Raw genomic sequence first — 20,409 nt, forward strand, 5'->3', positions numbered from 1 at the left:
CATTAAATAACCTCTCTACCAGCAAACCAGAATTAATGTCCAATAAGCAGCTGATGTTGTAGAACCGCCCACAAACTTTGTGCAAACAGATCAGGACGAATGTTCAATAAACAGAACGTTCAATTTCGAAGCGACTCTAGTATATAAAACTGTAGAAAAGACTCAATGTGACTGATCTTCCAAAGGGTTCCCAGTCACACAGAGAATGCCCTCAAGGCTTCAAACATGCTGTTATATGTATGGGGCTGTGGGGGCCAGACACATGGGACCACTCCATGCATTCAGATAACGTACACACAGGAGCAATGGGTTGGAGATTAAGATGTTGTGTATGCATCAATACATTCTAATTTCAAGATCCAGTCACCAACCTGCAAGTTGAGATAGCAATTTTCATTTTAAATAACTGCCACACACAAAGGAGAAGGAAGTAATATAGAAGTGGTTAGGCACTCAATATCATATTTATGTTCACCACACTCAAATAGATAAATCTGCTGGCAGGAAGTGAATATACTGTTGTCATGCATGATGACTTCAGTGATAGAGAGCAAACATACTTGCTTACCGACATATCCTGGAGTCCCACACGCTGTCGACATGATGCCATTCTGCTCCATTTTAGACAAACCAAAGTCTGTGATCATGATTTTGGAGTCCTCCTCGGGAGTTAGGTAGAGCAGATTTTCAGGCTAGGGATAAAGGTTGAGAGTATAAAGTAAAGTAAGATGTCTAAAGAAAGGGTTTCTTCCGTGGTTGCTCCCAAGCTCTGGAACTCCCTGTTAATGGAAACCTGTCTAGTCTCTGCTTATCTTCTGCAGGCAAAGACATTATTATTCAAAAAGACGTTTAGCCTTGTTAGATGACAGTATGGCAAATGACTGTAAATATGCAATTTGGGGCTTGGGACTGTTATTTTATTTTAAAAAACCTCCCTACCTGCTTTTGTGTTTTAATTTGTTAGCTGCCTTGAGCACCATTTGGTGATGTTGAAGCAAAAATACTGTAGTAAGGATTATATATGAATGACACTGCTAGTCAATGTAGACAAAAAGTATCTCAAGGAATTTACCTTCAGATCTCGGTGGACTATCCCATTCTCATGAAGATAATGCACAGCTCCCAGGACTTGCTGAATTACAATGCTTGCATCCTTTTCAGTGTAAACACCTCGTTCTAAAATACGGTCAAATAATTCTCCTCCAGACACACTGTGGAGGAAGATAATTAGACGAATCATAAAACTGCTCTTACTGAACTGCATGAATATGTCTGATCACATATTCAGGCTGTTCCGTTCAAATTCTACTTTCAAGTTCAGCACACCGTGCCACTGAATAGCTTGGAAGCAAAATCAGTGGGGTAGCAAAGGAGTTTTGGACCTGACTGGCGCTTCTTCAGGAAAATTCAGAGAAGCAAGATTCAACATTTAGATGTGCTGCATAAGAAAAGGAGAAGCAACATATCTAAATGGTGAACATCTGGTCACATCCACACTGTTTTTTAAAAGCACATCTCCACAAAGAACAGACTGTAATGGTGCTGGGAATTGTAGCTCTGTGAGGGTAAACTACAGTTCCCATGATTCTTTGGGGGGGGGACATGCCTAAAATATTTTGAGTCACTAAATATCTATTTCTACTATGCAATTGCTTCCGCTTCCTTCTCAGAGTTCCCATTTTTGTTGCATTTTTCACTGATCAGCCTATGATGAAGAAACTTGAAAATGCAGCTAGATAATGGAAGTTCTGCCTCCCATTTCCTGGGTCTTGATAGGGTTTGTAAATAAAAACCCAGTCAGTAGTAATCAAAACTGGATGTACTAACATACTGAACCTAGACCATGCATTTTTCTGCCATGTTTTCTTAGAAGAACAAGGATCAGTTTTCATTTAATCCTTTCAGTGCTTGAAATCCCCCGTCCCCAACCCTTTCCTCTGTAGTTTTGTTGGAAGCTGCACAGACTAGCTGGTGCAATCCAGTCATACAGGCAGATTATAAGAAAATAGTAACAGCAACAACAACCAACTTTGCTCACAAATCTCTTTCGAGTCTTCTGTGAAACAATCTGATTTACTAGTACTTAATTGTTACAAAGTACCTTCATTAGAAGAATCAACCTTTAATCCAGCAAGGCTTTCGGAACCTGATTGCTGACACACTAACCTATTTTCTTTTTTTAATGGTCACAGTATGAAATCAAATCAGAAATCTCTCTCTTAATCCCTCAGGGTTGCATCCAAGCAAATCATTCCATTCGCACAAGGACTTCTGCTTGCACAACAAAAGTTGCTCTCCCTCTACTCTCCCCATACCCCACAAAATCTACTCCAGAACAAACTTGGGGGAACTGCAGGGGAAGGAGTGGGAGTGGAAATTCCATTGTGCAAATGGAAGTACTTTTGTTAATGGGATGACTTCGTTGGCTACAATCCTTAGTTGCCTTTTTTAAAAAATGGGGGTGAGGTAGAGTCTGAAGATTTTCTTTAGAATTCAACTGCCCACTATGGATGGGTCACTTGTATTGAAGAAGACACTCCCCACAACCCATTGACCAAAACACTTCAAGTGGAATAAAGGTGAAAAGTGGCCTGCACATGGATTTTAATGTCACTGGGATCAATCTCTTTGAAGCTTAATAGTTTTTAAAAAGTGCTCTTCTCCCTTCTGTTCCAGATCCCTCCCTCAATCCCACCTACAATTTTCTTTTTCCTGCTCTGAATATCTCCTTATCAAGCTGTTATTAATGGAGGGGGTAGAAGTGGACTTATGGGTGGGGTTATGAAAATGAGGCTCACAATTGTACCATCTGCAATTCTGGGATATTGTGTGGACTTCATGGCAAAGATGTGTATGATGGACCTCATTCATGCTGTCATTTCATAACCAGAAGCTACTGAAGCAATGTGCAATAAGAGAAAATACAAGACTCAAAATAGAAAAACCGTAAAACCATTTCTACAGTTGCCCAACTAATATTCCATAAAATTGACTGTCAGACTTCAGAGAAAGCCTTAAACAAAATGTGGTAAGATGCAGCTCTTACAGCATAACAACTCACTGACATTTCTCTACTTACAGCTGCATGACCAGATAATAGTGGGTCGTACTTTCATAAATGTCCTCCAGAGTCACTATGTTGTCATGCTTTATTCTGCAACCAAAGATAGAAATGTTTCACAACATAGCAAGTGTCAGAAAATGTCAAACTAAAAGCAATTCCTCTCTTGTGCAACACTTATTCCATTCAGAATGAAGCACCATTACTTCAATGTACTTATTTCGATCTACACAGGAAAGTGGGAAGCATCCTTTTTTTCTAAGCACCGTGAGTCTCTTCTGTTCAAGGAACAACAAGAAAAAAATTGTTTGAAATTCTAGGAGCAAGAGAAATTTTCTTCCCAGCTATAACCAAAACCCCCCGCAGTACATTCGTAAGGAAAAGAGTTTATCTGTTTAGAAACCACACTGTTTCTGAAGTCTGTTTTGCTATGTACACTCAGTCTTTGGGAAGCATATCCCCATTCTTATTTATTACCTAATTTATATACTGCTTCTTAGGGCAGAATTGCCCTTTCCAGTATACAATACAATAATCACCATCACAAATAATAATAATAATAATAATAATAATAATAATAATAATAATAGGTTGCATCAAGTGATTGCATAACTGGCCTTCACTACCCTCTCCTGTGCCCCATAACCCTTCCACATGCCCTCAAAATTGACTTTGGAAGGTTCGAGGAACCACCAGAATAGAGGAAGAATGCTGAGGAAGGAGAGGATGGAGAAATTCCACATGCAAACACTAGATTCCACCCAATAAAAATAATCATTCAAATAAAAACCTCCTTGCACTTCTCATTAATGATGCAACTAAAGGTTGAATTCCCTAGAAACAGCTCTTATATTTCCCTCCCTTCCTCTCTAAGTTTTACCACTCCTTCTTAATAGTGTAAATATTTATTTGAGGGATCAGAATGAAGGTTGAGATAATCCACCTTTTTGTTGCAATCATTGGATGAACAATTGGAATGAGTGGCATAAAAGAAATAACTATCTCCCATTGATAGTCTATGCTATATAATAATTCAAGGAACAGTGCCTCTGAAAACAGAGTTTTTATTTAGCTATCATGGTCCATCACCCTCATTTGCAAAAGATCAGGAAGTCCATTCTGCATAATGCTAAAACCAGGTCTTTAAGTGTGGTGGCACATGCTCTTTGGAACATATCTGGTGCTGTCTTTATTGCCTTATAGCTGGATGTTGAAGATTTTTCTCTTTCAAAAAGCCTTCATAGTGGATCCTACCCTCTATCCCAGTTGGTATCTGCATGCATGCAAAATTACTTTCTTATACCCTGCCTGTAGGGCTGGGTTTTCATACATGATATTGTCTTGTGTGTGGTGTGAATTGTATTGCAAAATCACTCTTGAGATGTTAAATTATTCCATTTATGAATCACAACAAGTCTATGGTGCTGCTAAGCCCTCACAAAAGCTTGTCACCCACTTAGAAAACCATGCCAATAAGCTAACATGTGCCATCTAAAGGCTGGTTTAAATTTTAGCTGTTATATTCTGTTGGTTCCTGGATTGCAACATGGCAAGAACAGATCAGAAAACATATTTAAAGCATTTATTTCTTTAGTGCATTAAATAAAATATGAAACTTTGCTGTTTCAGCTATGACTTCTTCTGTCACTCATGGGACATGTTTTTTGTTGATGCCCTTTAGTGCTTCATATATACATATCTAGTAGCCTTTTTGCGAGGCTCTGGAAACAGCACCTGGCTTTGTTTTGGTGTCCCAACTATACTTACTTCTTCAGCACAGCTATTTCATTATCTAGGCTGCTGTCCCGGATGACAGGTGACTTTTTAATGCATTTCAAGGCATAAAGCTTGCCAGTCGTTCGGTGCTTCACCAGGAAAACTTCTGAAAAAGCACCTCTGTGAGGAAAGCAAAGATTGAAAGGTAAGCAAATCAATTTCAGAGGCATGGTTTAACTTCTATCACAGAACACATGCAGAAAACACTTTCACATCAATAGCCAGCAAGGAAAATGGTAATAAACCAACACTCCTTTCATATGCAGATGGCATTAGTAATTAGACCTGGGGGGTTGGCTGCAAACTCAAGTATATTAATTGCATAAATACACAGTGGGATTTGAAGTTCTCTATCGAGTGATTGCATAGGAAATGTAGAGGGAAAACAGCAGTGTAGAGTGATGGCTGAAATACAACAGCTGCAAAGATTTAAAAAAAACAACAAAAAAGTCTTGATAATGTATCATTGCAATGTATAAACCTAGAATGAAGACTTGGATTGATATGTTTGAAGATGGCATCAACATGGCAGCTTTCAATGAGGGGGAAGGAGGGGTTGGATGCATATCTATAATCACAGAATTGTAGAATTGGAAGGGACAGTAAGAGTCATCTAGTCCAACTCCCTGCAATGAAGGAATCTTTTGCCCAGCGTGGGGCTCAAACCCACCACCCTGAGATTAAGAGTCTTATGCTCTACTGACTGAACTACCAAGGCAAATCTAATACACATCCAACCTCTGGTGTCTTGGCCCTTTGCTTTCCCCTGCTATTTTCTACTCCATTGATTCAGAAAGTGTCTATAGGACTAGAATGGGATGGGCATTCATAAACAGGTTGATTCCAGCACATCACACTTTTGGTCAGGCATTTCAGTACAGCACACATCCATTGTTGGAGGTAAAGGCTTGGGAAATGGTAGGAACTGTTTTCCTCTGGACGTCCTTGCGTTAGTGGTCAGGCTGTGCTGAGGGAATAATGATAGAATCTGCTTGCCTTCACACATGAACAAGCATGCTCATTGCCAGAAGGGTTCCCCAAATTCAAGGGTTCCACAAATTCAAGGGCAGCTTTACCACACAGAGGCTGGGATGGCATAATTCAAGAGATGCCCTCTCTCTCTCTCGCCTCCTGCCCCCTGCAACACTAGAAGCATCACACCCATCTAGTCTCTCTTGCATGTCTTCTGACATGGCCTGGTCTGCAAAGAAGCTCAGAATAAAATACCCTATGATCTTTGGTTGAAGGGCAACATCTACACTTAATAAATGAATAAACGCAGGAAATTCAACAGTAATAAATATGACAGGAGAGGCCACAGATTTGCATAAAATTAGCTCATGTCAGATGCAAGAGTTGGCGCCCCGGGACAGAGCGCAGGTTGAAAACTCCTTGTCGTGGCTGGAGTAGCTCTAGGATGATGCAGTTTGCATTTCTGCTTGTGTTATTTTATATTGTGTATGCTAGGTTGCTCACCTATATGGATCATGCACCAGCAGGTTCATCAAAATCCTGCAGTCAAACAATGGGTGGGAAATGACCAGTTATTTCAGCCACAGCAGAAACTTTCTTTTTTGGCCTCTGACCTTAGTTGTCCAGTTCTTGATCAGCCTACTAGCTGGGCTTAATTAAGACCTGATAAATGAACACCCATCGCAGCTTTCAGGTCTATGGCAGGAAGTGTATTTTTAACTTTTTAAAGCTGGCAATCTTATTAAAGGCTTTTTTTGCAGGCAGCTAAACACATGGGCAGCCGAGATAGTGCTGTCTATTTTACAGGTCAATCGTGATTAATTCTCACCATCTGAGCAACCCTTGCAGCTGGTAATAGCTACTCTACCGACATCTCCACAGGAGCTTCACACTTCTGAAGCAAGATTCTCACAGAGCTGTCCTTCAGCTATGAGGAAATGCATTCTACAACTCACATGGTGCATTTATTGGGAAGGGATCCCTAATGTTCTCTGGGAGACAAAGTCAGCGGTTTCTCCAAAGCATTTTTAATGTTGCATCGATGGTTAACTTTTTGCAATGTTTGTGGTTTCTCTTCCCCCATTCACAGACCTGAGTGTCATTTTCAAAGAGAAACATAATTCAAAGCCATCTGGATAAAAAATGTCATATTCTTTATCCTTCAACTTCATTTCCCATTCAGTACGCCCACCTGCCTATTTACCTCATCTAGATGCTTCAATGATGCAAAAGTAAATTGAAGTTTAAATAAGCTAGAGACCTTAAAAAAAACCACCTGAACATGGTTTTTTTTGTATGTTTGCAGTACCTTCTTTGTAGTCCCTCTGTCTCTCCCTGCAAGCAAATACACACACTTACACACACACACACACACACACACACACACACAGACAGACATATTTAACATTGCTTTTTCGACCAAACAGATCCTGTCTATAGGCCCTTTTATGAGGCATCTTGAACTCCTCAGGTACTAAACTTTTTTATTCTGCTCTTTGGCCAAAAGGGCCCTGGAGGAGATACATAAGAGCAATAAGAATAATATCATTAACCAGGTTATGTAAAAAGGTGGTGATAGGGACTGTCTCCTTCTTAGTGTTCTTCCACTAACAGTGGAATCTGCGAGTCTTAGCCGGTGAAGGAGCAGCACTTAAAGACGATGTATGCCTTGTTGTCTTCTTCATCTTGTAAGCATCCCAAGACACCCCAGTAACTCAACCACTGGTGGAGAGAGGCTAATTTCTTTGATTTCTAGGCTTACACGACATCACAGCACTTCAGCCAATGGCTTGGGAGGTCTTAGAATGTGCAGCCTATTCCTACTTCCTTTTTAGTGATCACACTGGTTAGTGATGGTGGTGTGCAGGGACACAGCAAGGCGCAGCAGATTCTTATCCACTCTCTATTGCTCCTCCCTTGTTGCATGACTCAACAAGAGCTCTCTTTAAGCCATCTCCATGGATATGATCTTCAGAGAAACCCTGTAGTTTCTTTCAGCAGTGCCCAGCTTCGGCTGGGGAGGGCGGGATATAAATAAAAATTATTATTATTATTATTATTATTATTATTATTATTATTAATCTGCTGGGCTTGTGGGTTGTAGTCAGATGGACTGGTAAAGACAGAGGGTCTATCTGGGAAATATCTGCATGGGGCAACTTGCATTTGGTATTCCTTGCAGGTATTTCTGTTGCCAATTTGGCTGTCCCAGAAATACAAGTGGATGGCTGAAGCTGTGACTAGCACTGGCATATGGATGTTGTGCATCACAACAACAACAACAACAAGGTATAGGGAAAAAAGATAGGATGTATACTCATTATTGATTCACTTCTTTGGCTAAACTGTTCTTCATGGATATCAGGATGGAACACATGCCAGTTCCTAGATGATACTTGCCCTCAACAACCCATAATTTACACAGCACAGCTGAACCTTCCTCAAACATAAACAGTACTTTGGGGGTGGGGGTGGCATAATGTCTGCTACCAATACTACTGTTAAGAATTGTGCAGAATAAGCCATATTCATTCCTGTTTCCTTTGGGTATTTGAAGGCAAGGCCAGACAAAATGATATCCCCACAATTAGCAATTGCACCAAGTCATAAGCATGCTACCCCACACAATCTAAATCAAGACTGTGGTGCAGCAGGTAGAGGCCTTTAACCTTTTGCCACCTTCTAGGGGTTGCACCCAATACTCAGAGTAGAACCATTGAAATCAAAGAACACAATGAACTTGGGGCCCATTGGTCATAGTGGGTTTACTCTGAGTAAAACTTCATTGGATACAACCCTGTGATCCCAACTGGCCACCTTGTGCCTCATATTTGCTTTGGAACGAAAGTTCATAGTCACACCAAGGGAAGTTTTCTCCCAATGCAAATAGTAGATATGGGGGCTCTGATCTAGATCAGGACTGCGTCTGTGGCAAAGGCCCCCTAACAGCCCCATAGGCCAGATGACTGATCCACCACACCCACTACCAACTTTTTTTAATGCTATGTATTTAATGGCTAATTCTGAGAACGTTGTCTAATTCATGTTGATCCTCAGCATGGCCTGTGCTCAGCTCACCATGCCTGGTTTCTTTTTCTTTTTTTATGAGGTTTGGAAAACTAAAGTGCTGCTTTTTTTTCTTTAAAGAGAACAGAAGCCTATTAACTTAGGATCACAAATGAAGAACCAGCAGGTTCCACGGTTTCACAGCGCACCTACACACATGTGGCGTGTGAACAGCTCGGAATGGTGGCGTTTTGATGAGATTCTGGGTGCTCTTGTCTCCATCTTGCACTTTATTTTATTCTCTTACCTGCCCTTTCCAGTAACGCTTCCCCACCGAAACGCCCACTGCATAGGGGAAGGAGTCAGAATTTCTAGCAGCATCTTTCCTCGTAACTGAAGACAGTAGGAAATCAGCAGCCCACAGCTCAGATGCTCCGGCATCTGTTCTATCTTTCATTTCTAAACAGTTTAAGATAATTACAGCCCCACATTTAGACTACTTGAATCAACAAGCTGGCGCAGAGGAAACAAAAGCTTTCTCTCGCCTTCCTTCTGTATTGCACTGCAGGGTACTGGCTCTGGATAACTGATCTCATCCCTGGGGTGACTAACCATGGATGCATCACCAGCTTAGAACATGTGTTCATGAAAGCATAAGTGAAAAAGGCAGGCTATACACCCAATATATTTTAAAAGCATTTAAAGGAACAGACCTCTGTATATTCTTTTTAAAACCAAAGCTCCAGTTCCATCACTATTCAAAGTTAGGTAAATTTATCAGTTTCAAATCCTTGAAATAGGGTTTTGCTTTTCTCTCTCTAGCAAATGAAGCTTTCATTTAACCGTATCAATTATGTTTCAGTTTTGCTCACAATTCTTGTATCATTTTCCATTATAGGCTCACACTGCCACTGGCTGTTTATAGCTTTGTTATAAAGTGGAAGGGAGGCTTGGTACTTTGCACAGGGGCTGTTTATATATTTTGGGCATTTCCTTCACCTCTTGCACTTCAGTTGCCTGATGCAGCAATGTACAAGCCACAATTGACTTCCGTAACAGGAGAGTTACAAGCCAATTTCTGATTAGCCAGAAATAACAATCAGCTTTTAGATATAAAACAACCTATTTGGCCCTCCAGATGTTGCTGAACTACAGCCCTCAGCAGGCATGGCAAATGACTTGGGATGATGGGAGTTGTAGTTTCAGCAGCGTGTGGAGGGCCCCATACCTGACCTGCAGTAACATAGCTCATTGCCAGCACGTGAAACTTCTTTGCATGGTTAAGGGTTGGTATTAGAAGCGAGCAGGACTTTTATGCCTTTAACAGCTAGGGGACAGAAATATATTAAGCGGAATAAGCCTTTTGGAACTACAAATATGGGGCAAGCTTCACCTGTTGCATACCCACCAATTGCCCCAGAGAAAAGGGACATCAATTTTTTTCTTGCGAAAGGACAGTGGCCAAAATGGCCACCACAGTCTTTTGCAGTTTCAAGCTGCACTTTTTTGGTGCATGGAGCTGCCCCATATTTGTAGCTCCTAAAAGTGCCTTTTGGGGACTGTGATCTTGCACAGGTCACGTGACTAACACAGGAATGTGGAGCTGGAAGATGGTGTCCCAGATTTGGGCCACATTGTGTTGGAAGGTATGCTGTTGATATTCTCTCTGTTGGACATCTTGATGTGGAGGTAATGCTCTGCTTTGCGAAGGCAAACCTCGCACCAGACATGCAACAGTATGTCAAGGAGCGTTGCACCTGCTTTCCCTGACCTTTTGCCTTCTTGGCTAGAAAACAAGGTTTTTCGCCTGTTTGTCCTCTCACAGATTTGTTTACTAGACATAACGCTTGGCTGGAGCATGACCGGGGATGCAGAAGTAATCAAGTATTGGGGAACATTTTAGGGAAACACCTGCTAACATGTGTATTTGCTAATGCTGGAAATGTGCTTAGATGGAAATATATTAAGTTCAGGGTGGTTTCACTACTGTTTCCAATTGTTGACTTCTGCTAATAAAAGGAGCCTCTACAGAGCTAGCCGGCAGCTTGCTTGGAGCATGCTTGTCAGCGTGCTTCTGCACAGCTCACCTGTATCCAACCTCCTGCCATCTCTGTTATTCCTACATCTTACTACTTCACTTGTGACCCTGATATATTTGAGGTTGCTCCCCCCCAACCAGCAAAAGAAGCTACAACATTGCATGTGACATAAAGCATATGCAACTTTTATGCAAACTTGCATCTTCTTTCGTAAGTGCCACAGGGGGGCCAGTCTACGTACAGGGTACCCAACCCTGCCTAGACCCTGTTTCTACATAAGTATTTCAAAACAACAAATACTTTTCAACCAGTCGATAGCTTTTAAGATTAAAGTGCCTCTTGTTCATTTTAGGATACATCCAAATGCAAATTTTGCTCACGGGGAAAATCAGCAGTTCAGTAATTTGTCCTGGTCGAGATGCAAGTAAAAGTTGAAATACAAAGGTTTTTATAAGGGCTGGAGCTTTCTAAAGGCAATTTGGGACATTGTTGAGACACCTAAAAAAAAAAAGGAAGCCTGTTGGGAAAATGTAAATTGACACAGTGGCAGTGAGTAAAGTGTTTTTAAAAATCCATTATGAACAAAATGAATCTTGGTAGGCAGGGATAATTGCGAAGACAAGCAGACCCCTCACGGGCTTGAGGGAGGAGAAAAATGACACTTGTGGCACAATATTGGAGTCACTTAAATGCCATGGCAGAATTAAAGAGGATGCAATGTGTGAAGGAGAAATCTTTTGACCACTCAGCCATGTAATCATAATCAAGAGGCTGTGGCAGCTGCAATTGGGGCACAGGTCCTTATGAAACTCACTGATTGTGTTTGTCAAACAGAATGGAAAAGGGGGGGGGGAGAAAGGGGGAAAGCAAGTAAAATGACTCTGTAAACACTCAGCTGGAATGAAGCAGGCAGTAAGAAATGACGACTGCAAGCTGTACAAAAGATTTCTACTGCATCTTATAACTTAACTAGACATCACACGGGGAGGGGGGAACCTGTGGCCCTCCGGACTCCTCCTCCTCTCATCTGTGACCATTGGCCATGCTGACTGAGGCTGCTGGGAGTTAGGGCTGTGCTGTATTTATACTGGTATAGTTGCTATCTGATCCACATGGTTTTCAGTGGGAATTTGTAGCTGACTGTCTGCCTCTTTGGTCATGTTTGTTGTTATCAGAGAGTGAGAGTGGGGTTTCCTTTCCACGCTAGTGGTGGGTTGTGTTCATATTGAGGGAAGTCCAATGGCCATAATGACACCCATTATACACTCTTATGTTTCTCCATGGAACTCTCCTTAGGGCACCCCCTTTCCTCAGCCATACTCTCTCCTCCCAGGTCACACCCCACACCAGCCTTCCTTCTTTTGTAATATACAGTTACTGACTTGCACTTGTGTGCATGAAAGGGTTAATCTGAACCCTGATCTTAAATTAGAGTGGGTGTGGCTTAGCAGATTATCAGCAGCCTCTGCCCCCCCCCCCCCCCCCGTTTCTTTTTCCCTTTCATGGTTCCTGGAACAAGTAAGCCATGCAGCCATGGCTCCCTGCAGGTGAACTGATCTCTCCAAAAGGAGATTTAACAGCCTGCGCTCTAAGATTGCAAGATGCTTTTTGGAAGTAAACTATGCACTTTTCTTTTAAGTCATTTGGAACCCTTTTCACCTTCATTTTACTGCTGACCAATGGGGACTTTTTTGATGCAACTTCTGGAAACTCGTTGAGCAAAACATTCACTTATTTGCAAAGCTCGGTGTCTGATTTATCCTAGCCTAAGTTTTTTGTGGGATGCAGGTGGCACTGTGCTGTAAAGCACTGAGCCTTGGGCTTGCCAATCGGAAGGTTGGTGGTTCGAATCCCCGCGACGTGGTGAGCTCCTGTTGTTCAGTCCCAGCTCCTGCCAACCTAGCAGTTCAAAAGCACGTCAAAGTGCAAGTAGATAAATAGGTACCGCTCCGGCGGGAAGGTAAACGGCGTTTCCGTGTGCTGCTCTGGTTTCGCCAGAAGTGGCTTAACCATGCCGGCCACATGACCCGGAAAAACTATATGCGGACAAACATTGGCTCCCTCGGCCAGTAAAGTGAGATGAGCACCGCAACCCCATAGTTGTTCACAACTGGACTTAACTGTTAGGGGTTCTTTACCTTTTTAAAGTTATTTGTGGGGAACATTTGCTTGAAGGTGGATGAGAGCAGATGTAAATCTAACCAAGTTTTAATGTGCTTGGAGCAATTGCAATTGTACTAACTCTGCTACAAGAAAGATCTCTTCCAAACCCCTCTGTCTCCAACAGCTTGGCATTCTCCTTGAGTGTTTTTTCCTCTTTGAAATGTGTCTATGAGCTCTGACAATGACTCTTGCTTGTGTGGAATGAGGCTAGAGTGGGGCATGTTAATTTGCAGAAACTTGCCTACTATAGGTAAAGGGTAAAGGGACCCCTGACCATTAGGTCCAGTCGTGGCCGACTCTGGGGTTGCGGCACTCATCTCGCTTTATTGGCCGAGGGAGCCGGCGTACAGCTTCCGAGTCACATGGCCAGCATGACTAAGCTGCTTCTGGTGAACCAGAGCAGCGCACGGAAACGCCGTTTACCTTCCCGCCGGAGCGGTACCTAATTATCTACTTGCACTTTCGATGTGCTTTCGAACTGCTAGGTGGGCAGGAGCAGGGACCGAGCAACGAGAGCTCATCCCGTCGCGGGGATTCAAACTGCCGACCTTCTGATCGGCAAGTCCTAGGCTCTGTGGTGTAACCCACAGCGCCACAATGTACTATTTTATTAGTTACAATAATTGCTCTACTAAGTTTTGCCTCTGGTTCTGGATGTGGTCCTCAGAAGATTACCCATAAGAGAATGGGGGCTGAAAAGAATTTCCCACCCCTGCTGTACTGTGTGAAGTTATCTTTTCTGAAAATTCTTTCACAGTGGGGTGAGCATTATTATTAATTATATCGTGCCAACTGATTTGTTTTTAACTAGTTTCATTGTTACTGTTGTTGTTTACCTCAGGTACCTTCAACCTTCTCCAACCCAGTACTCACTTTTAACCCAAACATGCATTTAGGGACCCATTTCTTAATATTTTACCCTGTATTTGCATAGTGGTAGTGCTCCTGTTGCAACCCACCTTGGATCAGGCCATGACCTAACAGTGGTCTGCTTCCAGTTGGGTGCTGACTTGCACCTTGAGATGACTGTGCATAAGTGCTTTTAAAGATAAATAAAAAGAATAATGAACACTTACGATCCAAGTGCTTCCATGAAAATGAATGTTTTTCTGATGTTGCTGGTTTGTTTTTTCCAGGAACTGCCCTCCTCCTCTTGTTGGCAGCCCATTTTCTCCAGAGTTGAAGCTGAGAGTTCTGACAGGAAATCAAAATGGTGTCAGAGAAGTAAAAACTGTTACAGGGATTAAAACAAAACAAAACCTGGTCGCTGCTTTTGCAGCTGGAACACAGTTACTAATGCTAACCCTCCAATACATTCTCATCTTTGTGTGGCAGGTCTATTTCATTTTCCAATAGGCTCTGGTATAGCCTGTGGCCCATTTCTGTAATTCAGTCCCCTTCTCTGCTCTGTAGCCTTTCTTCAAACCACATGCCTGAGGAAGACTAAACTATTAGAAATTATGTGAACCCACAAAGGACTCTGTACTATCATGTGATGAAGTCTATCCTAATTTGGGCAATGGTGATTGGGCTGCTTCTCACATCAGTGGTACTCCAAGGCAGGGATGGGCAAAAAGTAGATCCGAATCTACTGGTAGATCCCCTGGCGAGTCTGGGCAGATTGGCAAAGGTTTCTGACTTCTGTTTAACAATAGCAATAACCCTTTCTTTCTCTCTGTTGAAATTAAGAAAATGTGGGTGGGGGTGGAAGCCAAATAGGAGGGATCTTTGTGTGAAACTGCTGAGTGTTCAGTTCTGGTAATGAATACAAGTTCCTGGGCCTAACACCTAGGCTGTGTACACATTACCACTTACTCCAGATCTAGCTCATCCTACCCCTGGTGTCTGAAGCCAACTGAATTTAAGTGACATTAGCCACAACCCATAAGTATCCCATAGCTGCTGGAGAAAAACTCCTATTTGATTCATTTCCCTTCAAACCAGCTTCTATCCAATTTATAAAAAGGAAAGAAAAAAGGAAGCCATGCTTAAGCTGAGATGTATACATTTCAGGCAGCTGTAGTACATGTGCAGATGTTATTGTTTAGTCATTTAGTCATGTCCGACTCTTCGTGACCCCATGGACCAGAGCACGCCAGGCACATGTGCAGATAGCTTCAGTGAATTAGAGTTTAGTATGGGGAAACAAAACAGGTAATACACATCAGATGAAGACATTTCTGGCTCCTCTCTGGTGCAAACAGCAACATATAATAGTAATGAAATGCATTGGGGATGGGGTAGGGCAGGAAACAACCTCCCTTGAGTTTCAATTCACAGAGCCTGTTTAAATAGCCTCTTCGTGTCCCACCTGCATCACTATGGCTCAAACCTAGCTGATGGATCTTGGGGATCTAGTAAACAAAAGACATCCAGTAGATTCCACAAGCCTCAAGCATGCCCACCTCTGTTTTAAGGTATCGTGCTTCACAGCCATTGAACTTAATGTGTAGGAATACTAAGTCATTCTTCTTGAGCAGGAGACTCACTTTTTTTAATGGCTGGTCTCCCATATCCACTATAACATTAGACTGGTTATGGTAAAATTGACCTTCACAAATTTTGTAAATCAGCAGTCTTCAGCATTTCTCAACCCAGGATTCCTGCAAGATGGGACTTGCTTTTGTTAATTTTAACCAGACACAAAGGGAAGAAAAATACATGTTGCTAATGCATGAGGTGAATTATCATGGCAACACCTAGTTATGGTGAATAACTAATTGTAGCTATCACACACCAATATTTTAAACCAGGAATTGGTAGGTAGCTGTGGCATTAAGACCCACCGGCCACAGCAAGGTACAAAATGTAAATTTAGGAAGAGACAGTTTTCCTCTACCACATACATTATTTGCTGGGGTGTTTTGCAAGTCTATGGACTCAGCTACATTAGCAAAAGGAAAAAGAAAAAGAAAAAAAGCCTAGTTTTTAGAGAAAGCATTTTGCTGTTGCTACTGATTGTTAAAACATTTGAAAGTTAAGGCTTGCCAATCTACCATTGTGCCCATCACAATCAAGATAAACAAAATGATTGTCTCTGAAGTTTAGTAGTGCAGTAGGTCCATCCGTTACTGAATTCAACAATGGTGTTTTGCTCTTGAGGTACCCTCTTCTGCTGTTGTCTTCAGACTGAAAGAAGGCATCACACACTCAGGCTGTGCTCTGGTAAGTTTTGACTAAAATAAACCCAAGCAGGGGTTTCAGCACAACTTTGAAAGCTAAAGTTTTAAAGAGAGAGCTGATTCTTAGCCGAGTTGAGAGCCTACAATTCTTACTGAAGACGCACATCCTTCAAGAAATGAGCCACTAAAAACGTACATGTGAAACACAAGCATAATTTCTATTAATGGCTGAGTCCTATTATTCACTGTGATAGACAAGGTTGGATTCTCATTGCAAAAGATATTAAACCTGTTCATTGTTTATACGCAGAGAGCAGGACATGTTACAATTACCATACTGAATCAATTTTGGAAATAATCACATGGAAACTGTTCCCTTTCAATCCCATCACAATGCACCGTAATGATTATGCTTGCTATTTCTATTAGGGTGGCTGCCTGCACATCTTCATTTTAAATGGAAAGCTTTGGGATATTAGATGCTAACACAGTAGTTTAGATGCTAATGATGGTAGTTTATAGTTGCTCTTAGAGATGTAGGATCTCATTCTGACTACGCTCATTTAGTTTAATAGCCTACCAATGGAATTCAGAGCAAGCACACAGAAAACCAGACAAGTTCTACAGCCACCAGAATGAATGCCCCTGTCAATTATTCCAAGATACGAATTAGTGGAAACAAACCTTAACTTGACAGAGTTAACACTTTCCATTCAAAGCAGGAATTAAAGAAAGATACTGGCCATGAATGCTCCCAAATGCTTAGTTTATTAAGTTAGCGAAAAATTACTATATGGCCCAACTGATCAAAAAGGTCCAGAATGTATCAAATGATTAGAATATGAATGGGAAACACATATCTAGATGTTGTTGGACATCAACTCCCATCAACTCCCTGAACATTGGCTGCACCAGCTGGGCCTATGAGAGTTAGTGTCCAACGACATCTTGAAGGCCACAGGCTCCCCCATCCCTGAAGTAGAACTCACAAGACAATATTACTTTGGCATGAAGCTGGGGCAGGACATAAAACTCTAGAAAGACATTTACTCTTCATGAGAACCCTTGCCAGGATTTGGATAACAGTATTTTCCTTAACCAATTCCTTGGATAATGAGTGCGGGTGCATCTATTTTTTTTAATGGCAAACAATAATATTTTGAAAGATCAGTAGGGTAGCCAGGTGAAAATAAGGCAGGGCTCCTGCACGTTTAATAGTTGTGCCTTCTTTTCCCTTACCCACCTGAGTGAGTAGCAAGGAAGGTGGATGTGCCTCCACTAGAAACCTCCTTAGACAGCACCTGTTTTAAGAACTATGTCCTTGGGTGGTCTTTGCCAACCTGGTGCCCTCCAGATGTCTTGGAACTGCAATCCCCATCAGCCCCAACCAGAACATACTGGCTGGGGCTGATGGGATTTGTAGTCTAAGACATCTGGAGGTGACTGCGTTGGCCAAGGCTGCTTTAGAGTATCCTGCACTCTCCACAGAAAAGTGTTAATAAATAAAAGATTGGGCCAGGAATTTGTATCGTCGGATAAAGTCAAGAAGAGAGGCGTGGTGATATATGCAAAAGAGAGCCTGTCACCCAAATTCTTATTTAAAGATGAACATGGAAGAATTTTGGCTATTGAGATACAATATCAAGGAGAGAAACTGTTGATATTAGGAATCTATGCACCTAATGAAGGGAAATCGGAATTTTACAAGAAGCTGCAGGAGACAATGCTGGATTATCTGGACTACAACAACATCATAATGATGGGAGATATGAATGGGGTCGTATCAACTAACATGGACAAGTCATAAAGTCAAAATGTTACAAAAGACGGCAGACTACCTAAAACCTTTTTTGAAATGACAGACAATATGGATTTGATTGATGTTTGGAGGACAAAGAACCCACTAGGAAGAGAGGGAACATTCTTTTCTGAAGCCCAACTGACCTGGACAAGAATCGACCAAATATGGATTTCTAGAGGCCTGGCACCTAAGGTCAGAAAAGTGGAAATCTGCCCAAAGACCTGTTCCGACCATAATGCAGTAAAGATGGATATGACACTACTACCTACTGGATCCTTTAGATGGAAGATGAATGACAATTTGTTCAGAGATCAGGAAATTACTAAGAAGGCCCAAAAAGTTTTGAAGGATTATTTTGAGATAAATATGAATACTACGGTGGAAAAAAGAATCGTCTGGGACGCAAGTAAAGCTGTAATGAGGGGATTCTTGATACAACAGAATGCAGTAAAGAAAAGAACACAAAATGAGAAAAAAGATAAGATCTTGGATAAAATAAAAGAATTAGAGAAGAAACTAAGAGTGAATCCGAAGTCACAGCCAACTCTGAGAGAAATTAAACTTTATCAAACACAATATTCTAAACTGATAAATCAGGAAATCGAATGGAAGGTTAAACTAATGAAACAAAAAACGTTTGAGTCGGCGAATAAATGTGGAAAACTGCTAGCTTGGCAGTTGAAGAGAAGACAAAGATTAAATACGGTTACAAATTTAGAGGTTGAAGGAAAAAACATTCAGAATCCAGTGGACATTAGAAAGTGTTTCCAGAGATACTTCAAAAAACTATACACCCAAGGGCCGCAAGACGAAGTTGAGATTAAACAATTTTTGGCAAAAAATGGACTATCCAAATTGTCACAAGAAAATAGGACAATCCTGAATTCTAAAATAACACGACAGGAGATTGAACAAGCCATTTAGAACATGCAACTCGGCAAATCTCCAGGGCCAGATGGGCTGACCTCCAAGTACTATAAGACATTAAAAGACTATTTGATACAACCTTTGATGGAGGTCAGCAATGAAATTATGGAGGGGAAGAGGGCACCGGAGTCGTGGAAGGAAGCGTTTATCACATTAATACCAAAGTCGGAAGCTGAAAAGACACAACTTAAGAACTACCGTCCCATCTCCCTTCTAAATGTGGATTACAAAATATTTGCAGACATTTTGGCAAGTAGATTTAAAAAAGTTTTAAATGAAGTAATCCATAAGGACCAGGCCGGCTTTCTCCCAGGTAGACATTTGTTTGCTAATACAAGGAACATTATTGACATTTTGGAACTTTTGCAAACAGATATAAATACAAAAGCAGTTTTAATTTTTATAGATGCGGAGAAGGCCTTTGACAATATCTCCTGGAAATTTATGATGGGAAATTTAAAAGAGATGGGAGTGGGACGGGGTTTTGAGAATGGGATTGAGGCGATATATTCAGAACAGAAAGCTAAATTGATAGTTAATAATGTGGTTACAGAAGAGTTCAAAATTGAAAAAGGGACACGACAAGGTTGCCCTATCTCCCCTTTGTTATTCATTTCGGTTCTGGAAGTGCTATTGAACATGATTAGAGGGGATCGGTTGGTGGAAGGAATTCAGGTCGGACAGAAACAATACAAATTAAAAGCTTTCGCAGATGACCTGGTTTTGACCCTGCAGAAGCCAGAGCCTAGTACGAAAAGAGTATTACAACTGATTAATGACTTTGGTCGGGTGGCTGGATTTAAATTAAATAAACAGAAAACTAAGGTCTTGGGAAAAAATTTGACTGATACAGAGTCAGAACGGTTTCAGAATGAGACGGAACTTAATGTGGTTAAAAAAGTAAAATACCTAGGGGTAAACATAACAGCAAAAAATCTAAGTCTATTTAAGGACAACTATGAAAAATGCTGGACAGAAATTAAGAGAGACTTAGATAGTTGGTCAAAATTGAAACTTTCTTTGTTAGGCCGAATTGCTGCTATCAAGATGAATGTATTGCCAAGGATGTTGTTTTTATTTCAAACACTTCAGGTTTTGGACAAAACGGAGTGCTTTCAGAAGTGGCAGAGAGATATTTCCAAGTTTGTCTGGCAGGGCAAAAAGCCCAGAATTAAGTTTAAGATATTAACTGATGCAAAACAAAGAGGGGGCTTTGCCCTGCCAGACTTAAAGTTGTATTATGAAGCCGCAGCGTTCTGCTGGCTAAAAGACTGGCTACTTCTTGAAGACACTGATGTGTTAGATTTGGAAGGGTTTAACAATGCTTTTGGATGGCATGCATATTTATGGTATGACAAGGTTAAAGCAAATAAGGCCTTTAAGAACCATATTGTCAGAAAATCACTGTTTAATGTCTGGACAAAATATAAAGACTTGTTGGAAAATAAAACACCAAGGTGGCTTTCACCTTTGGAAGCTAAGGCCCGAAAAAGACCCAATATGGAGGCTAAATGGCCAAAATATTGGGAAATACTAGAAAAG

At 41.3% G+C, this 20,409-nt stretch overlaps 1 protein-coding gene across 1 annotated transcript in view; it reads right to left on the reverse strand.

Moving 5' to 3' along the window:
* The window catches only part of CAMK1G (calcium/calmodulin dependent protein kinase IG), a 38,898-nt gene that overhangs the window by 14,624 nt on the left and 3,865 nt on the right, over positions 1 to 20,409 (reverse strand). The window contains 5 exon segments of the mRNA XM_081009864.1: positions 569 to 692; positions 1,073 to 1,211; positions 3,080 to 3,154; positions 4,829 to 4,957; positions 14,094 to 14,211. Coding sequence (XP_080865990.1) covers positions 569 to 692; positions 1,073 to 1,211; positions 3,080 to 3,154; positions 4,829 to 4,957; positions 14,094 to 14,211 — 585 coding nt within the window.

Source organism: Podarcis pityusensis, assembly GCF_964106645.2.
Source record: "Podarcis pityusensis genome assembly, chromosome: 6".
NCBI lineage: Eukaryota > Metazoa > Chordata > Lepidosauria > Squamata > Lacertidae > Podarcis > Podarcis pityusensis.